Source organism: Cryptomeria japonica, chromosome 4 (assembly GCF_030272615.1).
Source record: "Cryptomeria japonica chromosome 4, Sugi_1.0, whole genome shotgun sequence".
Taxonomy (NCBI): domain Eukaryota; kingdom Viridiplantae; phylum Streptophyta; class Pinopsida; order Cupressales; family Cupressaceae; genus Cryptomeria; species Cryptomeria japonica.
In genome coordinates this window covers 218,644,296-218,661,124 of record NC_081408.1, presented here as the reverse complement: position 1 = coordinate 218,661,124, position 16,829 = coordinate 218,644,296, and the positions used below count along the sequence as shown (strand labels likewise).

Below are 16,829 nucleotides of genomic sequence, written 5' to 3'. Positions count from 1 at the left end.
GGTTTAAAAGTGTTAAGCATTCAGAATTGACTAATATTCTCTAAGTTTAATATGTTGCTTAATATGTATGATTTAAGACTGACCACAGATAAAATGATGTGAATAAAGTTAGAACAATGATTAAAGTTACAAAAGTGAAAATATATATTGGGTTTCAATTGGACTGAGTTAAATAGTAATTACATGTTTTGGATATAAGAGATGGATGACATCCACAAACACAAAAATGCTGAAATAGGTAAATATGCCTGACATAAAAATTGCACTGCGTGATTTGGAAGAAGAGCATAAGGATAGTCAAGAACCTTAGTGTGTGCCATGATTGCCAGCAAATTTATATTAAAAAATGCTTCACAAGGAATTGTTGTGAAGGATTCACATCAATTCCATCATTTTAACAACCATTTAAGATATCAGCTTGTATACAGTTATACTTGTGTATACAGTTATACTTGTATACAGTTGTAATTGTGTATAATTTCGGCCTTCCACTCCCCTTTGCAATCAGCAATGTTATATTTGTAGATTAAATTCATTTCTATAAAACTGATTGTGCTACAATTAGTTGCATGACATGTATATTTGAAATCTTCACTGACAACTGGTAAGTAAAGTGAAGGACGAATTTCTTTTATTATTCAAGAATATTATTTAATTTCTAATTAATTAATATTCTGCTTCTTTGTGCTAAATATGCACAGTCTAGAGATTTTAGATTAAAACTATTTCTACATTGATCACTACTATTTCTATTTAACAAGGAAATTTACCTTTTTACCTTTGTTTGTAAAAAAATGAAATATTCAGCTAATATATAACATGGCAAATTAATATTTTTGTCAAAAATATATAGCATTAATTTTATCCCTAAACTTACATAATGCACAATAGACTAAACTCATATAGTAAATTATGAAAAAAGGTTTTCTATAAGAAATAATTTATGACAAAACCAGACAGGAATACTTAACACTTGCTATTAGTTGAGTGAAGAGCTAAGATGTAGATGTAGACCAATTTTCAGGGCTCCTTGAATTACAATTTCTTGGTTCATTTGTACTCTCAAGCAAAGGTAAGATATTTATTGGCAAATGAAAATCTCTTGGAGTATCGAGAAATGCACTTGTTATTTTTTCTAATCTTTCAACTATCTCCATCATATTCGGACGTTGTTGCGGCAGCTCCCTTGTGCAAACCAATCCTACTTGCATAAATTGACTAAGGCATGTTAACACCATTGCTTTATTTGACTCATTAACATCTCTAAGCAGTTGGTTGTCCACCACTTCTTCAATTTTATTTGGAAAATCTATACTTGCCCATTTTGGTAGATTAATACCTTATACAAACATGGTATCTGTTGGTCTCCTCCTTGTCAACAATTCTAAAAGTAGAATTCCATAGCTATAGACATCTCCTTTTGTTGAAACACTCCCACCAAGTCCATACTCTGCAATATAATATTACTAATTGTGATTCTCAAGCCATATGAAATAATCATATAAAATAAAATAAAAGCAATGACAATCTATATTGCGATAATACAAAATTTTATACCTGGTGCAAAGTAGCCAATAGATCCGTTTAGTGCAGTTGTAGAAGTCAATGAATTCATTGAATTCTCAAATAAGAGTTTTGTAATGCCAAAGTCTGCTATATGTGGAGTCATATCATTCCCTAATAACACATTATTGGGTTTTAGGTCACAATGAATGACTTGAACAAAGCAATAATGATGTAGATATTCCATTCCTTGTGCTATCTCCTTTGCTATTCTTAATCGGTCAGCCAAATTTAATCTGCATTCATCTCTTCCATGAGGATATAGCCATCTCTCTAAACTTCCATTTGACATGAATGGAAGAACCAATGCTCTAAAATCAAGGTTAGAACATGTTGAAATAATTTTGATCACATTGCGGTGTCTAACTCTCTTTAGCACATTGCATTCTCTTTCAAAACTTTGGAGAGCATTTTCATCCTGCAAATTGATAACTTTAACAGCAATATTTGTACCATTTTTTAAAATCCCTCTATAAACAGATCCAAAACTACCAACTCCTAATAGATTGGTTTGGCTAAATCCACTAGTTGCATCTACAAGTTCTTCATATGAAATCCTTTCAGGCCCAAAGTTGAGGTTTGGGATATTTTGATTTGTATTCCTCCTATAAAAAAATAGGAACACTGCAGAAGACATGATGAAGATTGCAATGCTAATCACAACTAGTATTATCACCTTTTTAGAGAACAAGAATTGTTTGTGTTTGGAATCAAAGCATGGTTGTAATTTAATCCAGTCACCACAGAGGCCAATATTTTCAGAAACTGCTGACTTATCAATTCTTGCAAAAACTCCTCTCTTTGGAACTTCTCCTATTAAGTTGTTTGAAGAGAGATTGATATATTGAAGCATTTTCATTTCTTGGAAAGCCATTGGGATCGTACCTGACAAATTGTTGCTTGAGAGATCAATAGCCTGAAGATTTTTTAGACTTGTGAGTGATGTTGGTATTAGGCCATCAAATGAATTCCATGAAAGATTCAAATACTGTAAGTTTGTGCAACTTGATAGCACATCTGGAATATTTCCTGAGAAGTTGTTGACAGACACATCTATAGCTTGGACCATTACCATTTTACTCATTACTGAAATAGAACCTTGTAATAAATTGTTGGAAATATCGAAATAAAATTGGAGATTTTCAAGAGCTGCCCATTCAAGAGGTATATTTCCTTCTAGCTTGTTGTGAGCCAAATCCACCTTTTCCAAAGTGATGCATCTCCCTAAACTAGCAGGTAGTTTCCCTGACAATTGATTGTGATGAAGAACAAGATCTCTTAGTTGTGGAAGATCACCAAGACTTTTTGGAATTTCACCTGAAATCATGTTTTCACATGTTTTCACTTAATGACAATAATCCAAGTCTTTTTGCATGACCAAAACTCTCTGGAATTCTTCCATTCAAATAATTTTTATCCAAAAGCAACTTTTGAAGATTTGGATGGTGACTGAGTACTAATGGAATGGAACCACTGAAATGATTATCAGATAAATCTAATATTACCAGGTTTGTGAGGTTTCCAATACCATTTGGTATGTTTCCCTCAATTTTATTGGATGCCAATTCCCAAGAAAAGAGTCGGCTTGATAAATGGCTAATAGAAGAGGGCAAAGTGCAAGTAAGATAATTCTCAGACAACTCTAGATATTTTAAAGAGGAGCAATTAGACAAGGCTGTTAGAAAAGACAAGCCACGACTTCCGCTCACGAGATGATTACCCCATAAAAAAAGTTTTTCAAGTTGGAACAATTTGCCTATCTCTGAAGGAATGCGACCAGTTAATTGGTTGCGATTTAATTGTAAAACTTGGATAAGAGTACAGTTGGAAATGGAATCAGGGATCACTCCTGTCAAGTTGTTGTTGTCAAGGTAAAGCACTGTAAGTTGATTAAGCATACCTAGTTCATTAGGAATATGTCCAGTTAATTGGTTAGAAGCTAATGACAGATTTTGGAGAAGAGTGCAGTTGGAAAGAGCAGTGGGAATTACTCCTGTCAAGTTGTTGGTGTAAAGATAAAGCACCCTGAGTTGAGTAAGCATACCAAGTTCAACAGGTATTTCACCATGGAGTTTATTTTCCCCCAACTCCAAGTCAACTAAAGATGACAGGTTTCCTAGAGAAGGTGGGATTATGCCTGTTAATTGGTTTACTCCTAAATAAAGGATCTGTAAATGCGAGAGAAGGCCAATCTGGGAAGGTATAGTTCCACTCAAAAGGTTAAAGGATAGAATGAGACATTGCAAAGAATAACAGTTAGCCAGAGTGGAGGGAATGGAGCCTTCGAATTTATTTACAGACAATCTAAGTACTCTAAGGCGAAAAAGATTCCCCAATTGAGAAGGAATTTGGCCGTGAAAGCTATTACGCCTAAGAGCAAGTACTCTAAGAAAAGAGAGATTGCCAAGGAAAGGAGAGATGGGGCCTGCTAAAGACATACCTGTGAGATTCAAGGAAACCACACGTTGGTGACGAGAAGAGCAGGCCACACCAGTCCAGTTGCAGAGGTAATGATGGGGAGACCAATCGGACAAAGAATTGTTGGGGTTGAGAGAAAGTGAATGTTTAAAAGAGAGAAGAGCTTGTTGATCAGAGTAATAAGAAGGAGAATGCAGCAAAGAAATATAACAAGGCAGTGCAGAGAGAAACAAAAGTAGGAGGGGACATACTAAACTTAAAGCCATCTTCATCTTCATTTTCACGTGTATTGAACTCTGTGTTGTTGGCAGGCTCTCCAGAAACTTATTAAATAGCCGCGAAGCCATGTGCAATGGCGAAAAGTCTACGCTGGTCATCTTTACCTTGACTCAGGCAATTTAATTTTGGGTGAAATCTGTAAATGAATCTTTCTTTTACTTTTTTTCCCCAATATAAAAGTGGGTAGAAAAGAAACGATAAATATTAAAATATTGTGTGGTGTGGGACATTATTTTCTAGTCGTAGCATTCAAGATGAAATATAAGTGTTTAGGTAGTTTTTATTTTCACATTAAAAATTGTGTCATAGCATTTAGAATGAACACAAATATATTTAGTTATTTAGTTTGAATAAAAAAATTAATAATATCATTTATATTTTAATATTAATGAACACAAATGTATTTAGTTATTTAGTTTGAATAAATGTCACTAATATAAAATATTAATTAAAGCTAGAGGTAAAATAGTTCAACCATGTGAATCCATTTTCTTATAAAGAAATAAGAATTTTATTGTACACGCATATTAATTTTAGTAATTTATTTCTAAAATAAATTAAAATAAATTTTAAATTTGATTATTGAAAAAAATTATATTATTTATAGTGATTTTTATTTTTATTTTTTAGGTTTAATTGAATTTAAATAATCATTATTAAATTGATGATTTTTATGAAACATGGTTAATAAATATAATTGAAAGTAAGTGGAGGTGAAAATAAATTATGTTCATGATTTTATAACTTTTTTTAGTTTTATTATAATAATAATTTTAAATTTATTGAATAGTTAAAATAAATTTAATTTTAATTATTCAAAAAATTATTATTATTATTGGTTTTAATGTTTTATTTTATTTGAGATTAATTGTTCAATTTCAAATAGCATACTTTAATCAAATTAATTTTACTTATTAAAACCAAAAAACTCTATTTTTTAATTCTTATGTATTTCATTTAAATTTGATTATTAAACAAATTTTCTTTTTTATTGATTTTTGATGTTCTCTTATTTTTCTAAGTTTAATGTTTGTTTTTTAATAATTATACATTAATAAATTTAATATATATATTTATGTCAATAGTTTATAAATTTAAAAAATAAAAATTTAAAAATTTCAAACTAAATTGAATTATTTTAGTTTCTTGGATATTCTCCTAAAATATAGAATGGTTGTCATTGTTTAAAATTGGTTCAAATAAAATTATTTAATCACTAGTTAGTGGCTAGTAAAAAACGTAGTGCCATGGGAAGAGCTAATGAGTCTCTCAAACCTCTTTTGAATTATGAATGTGTATGTCATTGATAGTTAATAAATTTAAAACAAATTTTTTTAAATATCTCAAACTGAATTGAATTATTTTAGTTTCTTGGATATTCTCCTAAAATATAGAATGGTTGTCATTGTTGAAAATTGGTTCAAATAAAATTATTTAATCACTAGTTAGTTTCTACTTTAAAACGTAGTGCCATGTGAGTAGCTAATGAGTCTCTCAAACCTCTTTTGAATTATGAATGTGTATGTCATTGATAGTTAATACATTTAAAACAAAAATATTTAAATATTTGAAACTGAATTGAATTACTTTAGTTTCTTGGATTTTCTCCTAAAATATGGAATGGTTGTCATTATAGGAACTAATGACTCTCTCAGCATCTTTAGTGTTATCATTAGGGTTCAATTTCATTTATTGTTAGGGTTAAGGTTCAATTAGGTCTAGGGCTAGGGTTCAATTAAGCTTAGTTTTAGGGTTGAAGTTTAGTTTTAGTGTTAAATTCGTTTTAGATTTAGAGTTCAATTTAGTTTAACATTCAATTAGGTATAGGGTTATAGTTCAATTTCATTTAGTGTTATCATTAGGGTTTAATTTTGTTTATTTTTAGGGTTAGGGTTCAATTAGGTCTAAGGGTAGGGTTCAATCAAGTATAGTTTAGGGTCAGGGTTCAATGTTTCTAGTGTTAGGGTTTAACTTGGTTTATTTTTCAATTAGTTTTGGGGTTAGTTTTCAATTTGTTTTAGTGGTAGGGTTAATTTTTGTTTAGTGTTAGAATTAAGGTTTAATTACGATTACAATCATGGTTCAATCTACTTTTCAATATAATTTAGTGTTCAAGTTGGGGTTCAATCTTTCTGAGTGTTTAAGTAGGTTAAGGGTTATGGTTCAATTTTATTTATTAGTTCAATAAAGTTTAAAGTTAGGGTTTAACTTTGGTTTGGTGAACATAGGATCAGTGCTCAATGTTTTTTAGATTTAGAGTTCTATTTGGTTTACCGTTCAATTAGGTATAGGGTTATAGTTAAGTTTTATTTAGTGTTATCATTAGGGTTCAATTTCATTTATTGTTAGGGTTAAGGTTCAATTAGGTCTAGGGCTAGGGTTCACTTAAGCTTAGTTTTAGGGTTGGAGTTTGGTTTTAGTGTTAAATTTTTTTTAGATTTCGAGGTCAATTTGGTTTAACGTTTAGTTAGGTATAGGGTTATAGTTCGATTTCGTTTAGTGTTATCATTAGGGTTCAATTTTCTTTATTTTTAGTGTTAGGGTTCAATTAGGCCTAGGGGTAGGGTTTAATTAAGTTTAGTTTTTTTAGTGTTAGGGTTTAACTTGGTTATTTTTCAATTAGTTTTTGGGATTAGTTTTCAATTTGTTTTAGTGGTAGGGTTAATTTTTGTTTTCGATTTTTTTTAGTGGTAGGGTTCATTTTTTTTAGTGTTAGAGTCAAGATTCAATATGCTTTTCAATATAATTTAGTGTTAGGGTTCGGGTTAAATTTTGTTTAGTGTTAGGGTTAGGGTTCAACATAGTTTAATTGTCAATTAATTTTAGAGTTAAGCTTAGTGGTAGGGTTACTATTAAATTAGGGTTAGGGTTAGGGTTAAATTTCATTTAGTGTTAGATTTAGTGTTCAACTTGGTTTATTATTCAATAAGGTGTATGGTTGGGTTTCGATTTAGTTTAGTGTTACGGTTAGGGTTCAATTATGTTTATCATCATTGTTCAATCTTTCTTAGTGTTAGTGTTAGGGTTTATTTTCCTCTAATATTATTGTTCAAGTTGATATTTGAGATTGGGTCCTTGATCTGGTTTAGTAAACATGGTATTGGACTTCGATTTTGTTTAATGTTTAATTAGGCTTAGTCTTAAGTTTCAATTTGGTTTAATGTTTAGTTTAGAGTAAATTCTCATTTTGATTCAGTGTTATGGTTAATGTTCAATTAGGTTTGATTTAGTGTTATCGTTGATGTTTAATTAGGTTTATAATCATGGTTCAATATTTTTTAATGTTAGGGTTATGATTCAATTTGGTTTAAGAGAATGGTTATATTCAATTAGGTTCAAATTTTGGGTTCAATTTAATTTAGTGAATATAGGATTGGGGTTAAATTTAGTTTTATATTCAATTTTATTATTAGGTTCAATCTGGTTTAATGTTTAGTTAGGCCTAGAGTTAGGGTTCTCTTTGGTATAGTGTTAAGTCATAGTTTAGTTGAGTTATTGTTCAGTTAGGTTTAGGTTTATGCTTCATTTGGTTTAGTGTTTTGCTTGGATTTGGTAGAGGGTTAGTGTTCAGGTATAGTGTTCCATTAAACCTTTATTGAATCCTAAAGCTAATTGAACCGTTCACCTAATTAAAATTTAATCCTAAGAGGTAATCATTGAGAAGGTTCAAAGTACCTCATAATAAATATAATTTAAATAATTTAAATTTTCTTTACATAATTATAATAAATATAACTTTAATAATTCAATTTTAATAAATATATGTAACAATTTAACAATATTAAATTTAACTTCAATAAATTTAACTATAAAAAATTGACATTGATTTTTTTTATAGTAAATATATTGAATGTTTAATTAAAATAGATAATAATAAATTAACAAATTCTTCAATCATACATTAACATTTAATTTTTTACTAAATAAATAAATTATTTAATCATATATTAAAACATTTTATCTCAAGGTTCATGAATTATTATTCTCTTATCTCATTAATTTTAAAAAATATATTATAAAATCCATGCATTATTTTCAAAGTCTTTTTAAGTATTGTAATATTTTATAGCTTAATGCACCCATTGGGCATTCAAATGGATGGAGAGTTTTACATTTCTTAATTTTTTATGTTAAGGAGAGTTTTACATTTCTTAATTTGTTGAATGTAGGATTGTTTCAATTACAATGACATGCACATGGACATGTTTCATCTATTGACTACAGAGTAAAATCCTTAATTGTAAGGATAGATTTTTTAACTTTTCCAAGATATTATAAAATTAAAATTATCAGTACTGTTATTTTTAGCTATTTGATTTATTTATTCCTTTTATTACTGCATCTTTGTTCAAATTTTTTCTATACTTCTTGCATTCATTTATGAAAATCTTGGTCTTTTTAACCAATGCAAAGTTTAGTGAGGTAACTCGTCCAGCCGAAAGGAGTTAGGAATAGAGTAGCCAATGGAAAATGGTAGAGAATGAATTTATATAGACGAGGTCTTGATGGTACACTCCTTCAATGTTTGGAACAAGAATAAGATAACAAAAGCCTTAAAAGAGGCACATGAAGGAATTTGTGGGCCTCACTCAAGGGGTCCTTCACTAGCAAAGAAAATCATACGAGCTAGATATTATTGGCCCTCCATGGAGAAGGACTCCTACTGCTTTGTCAGAAAGTGCAAGAAGTGCCAAGTTCATGAAGATTTGATACATGCCCCAGTACATGAATTACAACCTATCACAACACCATGGCCCTTTTGTCAATGGGGACTTGACCTTGTGGGTAAAATCCATCCATCTTAATCCAATGATCATAAATTTATCATTACTACCACAGAGTACTTCACCAAGTGGATCGAAGTCGTTCCACTCACCCAAGTCACTGGCAAGCAGATCGCGTCATTCATCCTCAATTACATCATTTGTCGGTATGGTATACCCATGTCCATCATGACAGATAACGGGCTCGCTTTCAAAAATCAAGATGTCCATGAACTCTGTAAGAAGTTTCATATCCAACACCTTTTTTCCACCCCATATTACCCATAAGAAAATGGTCAAGCAAAAGCATCCAATAATAATATATTGAGGATCCGCAAAAAGACAGTCAATGATGCTAGCGATGATTGGCACATTTGTTTGAATCCAGCACTATGGACATATCGAACTATCATTTGAACCCCCATAGGCGGAACCCCCTACTCACTGGTTTATGGAGCAGAAGCCATCTTGCCTATTGAGGTTGAATTACCATCTCTACGGGTCTCCTTGCATAATCTAATAAATGATGAAGAATACTAAGTCTCATGTCTTCAGTACTTGGAACTAATTGATGAAAAGTGACAAGATGCCTACAATCACCTAAAATCCTATCAGCAATGCATGAGAAAAATATACAATCATAGGGTCAAACCTCACACAATTGAGGTAGGAGACCTCGTTCTTAGGGAGAATCCTCACAATCAACCAAACAGAGAACACTAGGACAAATTTGAATCCAATTGGCTGGCTCCATATGTCATCACCGTTGTCTTCGGGTTTGGGGCATATTAGTTAGCAACTTTAGAAGGATAACCACTAGCAGATTTGATCAACAACATGCATCTCAAAAAGTTTCATACATAAGTTGTGCAGAGCATTAGGCTCATCCAATATCAGAAAATACCAAAAACATTCAGAAAATAGTCCTGAACAATATACAAAAAATTAAAAAATAAAGAAAATAGTAAAGAAAAATCATTCATCCAAATGGTAAAAACCACTTCGGTGGTGCCTTGGATAAGTACGGTGGTGAGAAACTGGTAAACAAGTGCCATTCGTAAAGGCTATTGCTCCATTGTCTTTCAGACTTGTTGCAATCACATCCATTGCATCCACTCATCCATCATTTATACCATGGCTTGTTATTGATCTGCAATCATGATTATTACTTCATGTGTCTTGTGTCATGCATTCATACCGACATCTAACTGGGGGCAATGTTCTTAAACCTACAGATAGAGTGGATTCTCCATTCTTTTGATTCATTGAATTGCTAATTCAAAAACATCTTGAAATAATACCAAAAAAATTCAAAAAATCTCAAAAAATCCAAAAAAACATTTGTAAAATATCCTAAAGATAATACCAAAAATATTCACAACATTTAAAAAATCCAAAAACAATGCAAAAGACACAAAACAACATTTTGAGCTACTCAAATGATGGCCACCTATCAAATCAACCAACCAATCACACATCCACGCACAACCGTCTTCACAAGGATGCATCCTTCCTCACAAACAAGACATGGTAACATCTTTCTTTGACAAGAAAATTTTGTTTGGCTGATAAGCACTTGGTCAATTTTTTACTTATTTATTTATATTAGGTTCCTATGCTACTACAGGATATCCACAAGTGGTTAGAGTAGCCAGGATGGTTCCTGATATCTTTTTTTCTTTGTTTGTTGTTTGTGGATTGTTCCAATGAAGTTCTAGGGCATATACTAATGATGTCTACGTGGAAAGTTCACTAAGCTACGCAATCCTATGCAAAAATACCATCATGGATCACTATGGCTTATTGATTACAATGTATACCTTGACCATTTGTACATGGACCAGAATGGAGGGGAACTTTCATTGTCTGCAATGTTTGTTTATAGGTGAAACACTCAACCTTGCTTTCTAATACCTTGGCCAAGATCGATACTACCATGCTCAATGATAAAAATTAAGCACTGTGAATAAGCCATGGATCACCATTTCATCTCATATGTTTATATTGCATTTTGTTGCATATCACCAATTCATTTGTTCATTCATTGTTCATATCTGTTTTTCGCATCCAATTAATTTAGGTTTCTATGGGAAAGCTAAGCATATTAAATTTGTCTTGGGTACAATCACGACAGAGTTCTTTGATACATCATCTCACATCTCCATTCCATATCTGCATTTTCCAACCAACTTGACTTTTATATATTATGTAGGAATGACATTATCATTTAGTGGCTTTCATTTATTCATTAAGTTCACTCAATATCATTTAGTTACATTTTCAAATCATTTCATTCATTTAGATTTATTAAGTGCATTCATTGTCATTTAGTTACATTTATTTACTCAGTTAAGTACGTTCAGTCATTCATTTGGTTTCATTAAGTGAATGCATTCCTTCATTTAGATGCATTTCAAATTATTTCATTCATTTAGATTCATTAAGTGAATCCATTCCTTCATTTAGATGCATTTCAAATCATTTCATTCATTTAGATTCATTAAGTGAATTCATTCCTTCATTTAGTTGTATTTCAAAATCAATAAGTGCATTCATTTACTCATTTAAGTGCATTCATTTAACTGCATTTGTTTATTCATCATAAGTGCATTCATTTATCCATTTAGTGCATTCATTTAAAAATATACATGACATTTTTATAGTCATTTCATTCATTTAGATTCATTAAGTACATCTTAAAAATGCATAGTTTACTCATGTCATTATCTCATCATTTCAACATATATAGTATTATCCATCAAATATCATTATTCATTATCTAATCTCATTATTTAGCACAAATCATCATCATTTCATCACATTAATATCATTACTAAAAAAACATCATACATCTATTAACCTGCATCCACATGTTAGCAAATCATCCATATCATATATAGAGAAATCATATCATCAACATGTACATCTAGAAAGAAAACATCTCCATATCATGTATCTAGACATAAATCATATCATCATCTTGCATACAGAAAACATATCATCACATGGATACATATCATATCATCACCACAAAATTGAGATCTCATCATATATCGCATCAAAAAGAACACATGTATCAGAATACAATAATGTCCAAAATATCGGCTACTAAGAGCCATCCAAGTATCACTCTAATCACAATTTAGAAATGCATAGAAGCACCTGAAATGGCACTCTGGCCAGATGTCGCTCCCCCACCATCCTCACCATCTCACGGAGGAGGCCTTATCACACCACCACTACTCCGACCCCTTTGAGACCGCTCTGATCTTGCCGCCACATCTGGGAAAATCTCATCGCTCGCTGACTACTCGATACCACCTGACCATATAAACCCCACCAGTAATCTATCTCCTCCTGAGCCCATTACATCTCCCTCAGCATCTCCCTAGTTGGACCCTATCCCTATACTCCCACCAAAACTCACACTCTATCCTGTAACTCCCTCACTCTATCCACTGCATCATCTATCTCGCACACAACTACATTCAACTTGGCCCCTCATGCAAAAAGATGGACATCCCTGGCTGCAATCTTTGCATCTCTATCCTCTAGCTATGCCTCTAAATCTTGGATGTGCACATCAACTACTATCAGGAGAGACTACAACTATAATATCACCACATCTCGTAGGTCTCTCTCTCCCCCACCTACGACTCCCTATCCCATCTCCATCATCTCATCATCTCCCTCTCTACCACCAACATCTCTCCTTCCCACTCCCACTGCTCCCTGTATCAGTGGACCCTATGAAAGTCATAACAACTGCCCACCTCTGGCTCTCCTTTGTAACCATCCTCCTCCACCTTCTCCACCTCCAAATCCACCTCCTCCACCCCCACCACCTCCACCTCCTCCTCCTCCTCCAAAACCTCCACCACTTGCTCCACCTCCAAATCCACCTCCCCCACCTCTGCCACCCCTGCCTAATCTCCTTTTCCTCCCCTATTGTGGTGCTCTGTCATCCTCAAACAGTGGCATGGACTCTACGGGATTTGTGATCCATGGAATTGGATGAGTGGTGCAATATTGTGTATACTCCTCTATCACCCCTGCATTTGCAATCTCTAGCCTCATCTGCCATGCTCTCGCCTATAATGTCTGAAACTCTATAGGGGCCTGATCATAGGGAAAAATCACCCCCCATTGAAATCTCTTCCACACTACCTGTGCATACTCCCCCGAACCCCTTGGCATACTCTGGCTCCATCCAAACTGTCTCATCACTCTCCCTAGCAACTGTCTCTCCATAATATGGGATGTGTGACCAATCAAAAATTGAGTCACATATACATATAGTAAGGCCTCTCCATCATCCTCCTAGGGCTCACAATCAATGTAAGGCCTCCATATGACCCTATCTAAGTCATTTAATGAGCAACACCAAAACTCCAACTTCCCCAAATGGGGTTGGGTCATCAAACCTCCATACATAAATACATAGGGCTGATCTATTGCCCTAAGCCTCACACACATCAGTCGTGTGACTGGCAGGTGCTCTGAAGCCCAGATGCATAACAATGTGATCCCTACACCCAGTGATCTACTTTCCTGATACACTACCTTGTGCAAGTCCCTTTAGAGGTCCGCCAACACACATGGACCCCATGCATAACGGGTCCCCTTTGTAACCATTTGCTCTAGCATCTAGCCCCAACAAATGGCCAATCCATGAGAATGTCGATTGGGGCAAAGAAAACCCTTGACAATACCTACTAGCATTGATGGCAGTGGCTCATAGAGCACTGCTATGTCCTCCCAAGCCACAAAGCCATCCTCAATATATACATGGTCGACAAATATCCTTCATAAGGCTACTATCCTCAGGTGGTGATCATATGTCATGAGCTCCCCTCTGATTGCAATATGCAGTATCTACCACACATCCTCCAATGTAACCGACATCTCTCCCATCGCTAGATGAAATGAGCATGTCTCGCTATGCTATAGCTTGGCTAGTGCTGTCAGCAATCCGCAATTCATCTGAATCACATGCACATATATCATCTAGTATAATCTAGTCACACTCACAGAATCAATCTCCAACTCAAACAATTGCTCACCCAGTTGTTGTGTCACTGGATGTCGCTCTCGCATCTGCAAGATGGGTAGATCCTCCTACACATATAAACAAATATTAGTTGTTTTGCTACAAGCTTTCTTAAGTTTCAACCTAGACTATCAAAAGATACTTTTTGATTAAGTATCTTTAGGTCTCAATAGGTAATCAATTATGGAAATCCTAGACTACAACATGCATTTATCACAATGACCTAGTCTCAAGGGGGTTGTTGTGATTCACGAAAATAACAAATCATTCACTCAACAAACGCATCAAGTGATATTTTATTTAACACTAGGGCATCTATCACAATCGTACCACTCTGCTGACAATAACACTACAACTGATGCATAAAAGTGCTACCAAAACTATACAATTGTGCTATTTAATAACAAATGTGCCACAACAATCACACAAAAGCGCTAGAGCTATGAAAGTGCTATACCTATGATGCAACTGTGCTACACTAACAAAAGCGCTAAACCGAATATACAAAAGTGCCATTGCGACACAATAGCACTACATTCGAGGACAAAAGTGCTAAAGCATAGGTCTAGCGCTATTGTCTTCTTTGGACTTTGATACTTGGGGAAACATGCTAAAAATGCATCAAAACCAAAATTAAACATTTATGTACTAATGGTCCGTAGTCCTCTGGTCGTAGGTATCGACGGATTCGCTCTAGCCGGTGATCTGCTATCGGCATGACCATGATGACTGTTGCTCACTCCTTCACCCAAGGTCACTATAATAGCTCCAAACTGCCAGAGAGATAGGTGCAAATGAGACACTTTTACCCCTTCCCCTACAATTATACACCCCCCAGCCCTAACCCTACTTCATCCTACTCACCATCGTGGTCCCTATGAACTTCGAAAGCCTCTCATTTCTCCATATTCACTATGTCTTCTCCCATTTTTTTGCCATTATTTATAATTTCTTCTATTCTACCTCCCCCCAACTTCTTTCTATTTTTCAAGAGCTCGCTCGATTTTTCAAAAAAATTCGGCCCATCTCTCAAGGGGGCATACAACCCACTAAATTAACATTTCTGGGGCATATTTCTCATACCTATCTTTCTTTCTGTGAAACAACATGATAAACCACACCGTCTCAAAGAGGGGCAAATGTAGACACATAAATCTGTCCACTAGATTAAATAAATATTTAATATTTATTTGATACACTAATATTCCTCTATTAATTAAATTCACATTTAATTCATTCATTCAACCCCCATGCTCCATTTTAATTAAATAAATTACATAAATTTATTGAAATTAAAATCCCTATCTATAACCTAGTGATTAAATAAATATAATTTATTTAATTTCCCTCATTTATCTCATTTAAATAAATCAACATTTATTTAAAAACACAAATCAAATTCCCTTTTTAAATAAATCAAAATTTATTTAAAAATCCTATCCCACTTGCATTTTCCTACAAATACAAGTTGCACAAATAAATAGATTTAATTTCTAAATAAAATCATGTTTTCTCTCACCCACCAAACCCACTTGCCCATTAACTTCCTTCTAAATTTTTCTAACCCTCCTCTAATTAGCCTAATCCTCCTCTCTAATCATTTGCACATTCCCAAACAAAGGTCACTTCTAAAAAATGCCTCAAAGTCTTTGAAATGCATTAAAGGCTTTTATTCTTCAACAAGTTACCCCAAAAGTCTTTCAAAGCCTTTATGGCTCTTACATAACCATTAATGGTTAACTCAACTTACCCACATGGTTATAGAATTTCCCTCTAACATAATCCTCATTTAACTCATGGGTCTCTTCAAGCATTCATTGCTTTGACCATGGTTATCTCCATTAACTCTTGCACAAGAGTTTATCCAATGGATAAAAGCATTACCCTTGGATAAAAGCTTTATCCACTAACTCAATCCTAACCAAACCCTCCTAAGGTAACCCTCATATCTTCTTATGTATTAAATTCTTCTTCCCTCTCCGCTCAAGCCATCTCATGTTGACACTTGTCATCATGGGACTGGGTTGAAAGCCATCACATGGATCGCAAACCCATCAATCATAGCCCTTCACAAGCTCGCTCAATGTTGGCCATTCAATCAACATTTTTCCCTATAAAAGGACTTCATTTCTCAAGCAAAGGAGGAAGATCTTTTGCATTGTTATTATACTTGTATGTTCATAGAGCTTTCTCATAGTAATCTTATTCTAGACATTTGCATAAGCAATAGATTTTAGATCATCTCTCAACCACTTTCAAATCTTCATGACATCCATGGTTTTGTGCTAAAGGTTGAGAGCTACTTAAAATTGCCCATTTGGATCTTGGAGAGGAGAAGAGCAAGGGAGGAACATCTATGAGTATCTTTGGGAGCATCTTAGGGAGTTTTCTTTCTGTCTTTCATTTGTGTATGCTTTTGATTGTTTGCTTTATATCTCTCTTGGTATGCATCTTAAGGTTTTTGAGTTCATTTGTGTTTGGTTTTGGTTGGAACTAATCTATTAATGTTTGAACTTGTGTTTGTTCCTTTTGCCCATTTTGTAGTTGCATCACTAAGATTACTCATAAATTTGCTTCTGAAAAATAAAATTGTGATAGAAATTTGACATTTTAATGTGGTCAAAATTTAAATTTTTTTCGTCTCTTTTTATGAAAATTTTGAATTCTCTCATTTAATATTTTGTATATCCTTCATGTTGAATACAAAACATATTTTCATGTTACAATAGACTTTCTGTTTTAAGCAAATAATATGA

General features: G+C 33.5%; 1 protein-coding gene across 2 annotated transcripts; it reads right to left on the bottom strand.

The window, feature by feature from the left end:
• Positions 1–954: 954 nt before the first annotated feature.
• On the bottom strand, positions 955–4,369 carry LOC131029123 (putative leucine-rich repeat receptor-like serine/threonine-protein kinase At2g24130). Of its 2 annotated transcripts, none has more exons than XM_057959521.2 (2): positions 4,004–4,369; positions 955–1,450 (listed from the first exon to the last, which is right to left on the bottom strand). In XM_057959521.2, exons 1-2 carry the CDS (start codon positions 4,356–4,358, stop codon positions 1,341–1,343), a joined length of 465 nt encoding a protein of 154 aa, XP_057815504.2. In that variant the 5' UTR covers positions 4,359–4,369; the 3' UTR covers positions 955–1,340. The 2 variants fall into 2 exon arrangements, with proteins under 2 accessions (XP_057815504.2, XP_057815503.2); XM_057959520.2 differs by lacking the exon at positions 4,004–4,369 and adding an exon at positions 1,558–3,952.
• Between the last annotated feature and the right edge of the window lie 12,460 nt (positions 4,370–16,829).

Excerpts from the sequence above, each read along its gene's own strand:
- LOC131029123 (XM_057959520.2), bottom strand. The coding sequence starts at position 2,890 with ATGATTTCAGGTGAAATTCCAAAAAGTCTTGGTGATCTTCCACAACTA. Across the intron at positions 1,451-1,557 it reads TATTGGCTACTTTGCACCAG|AGTATGGACTTGGTGGGAGT; the intron begins GTATAAAATTTT and ends ATTATATTGCAG.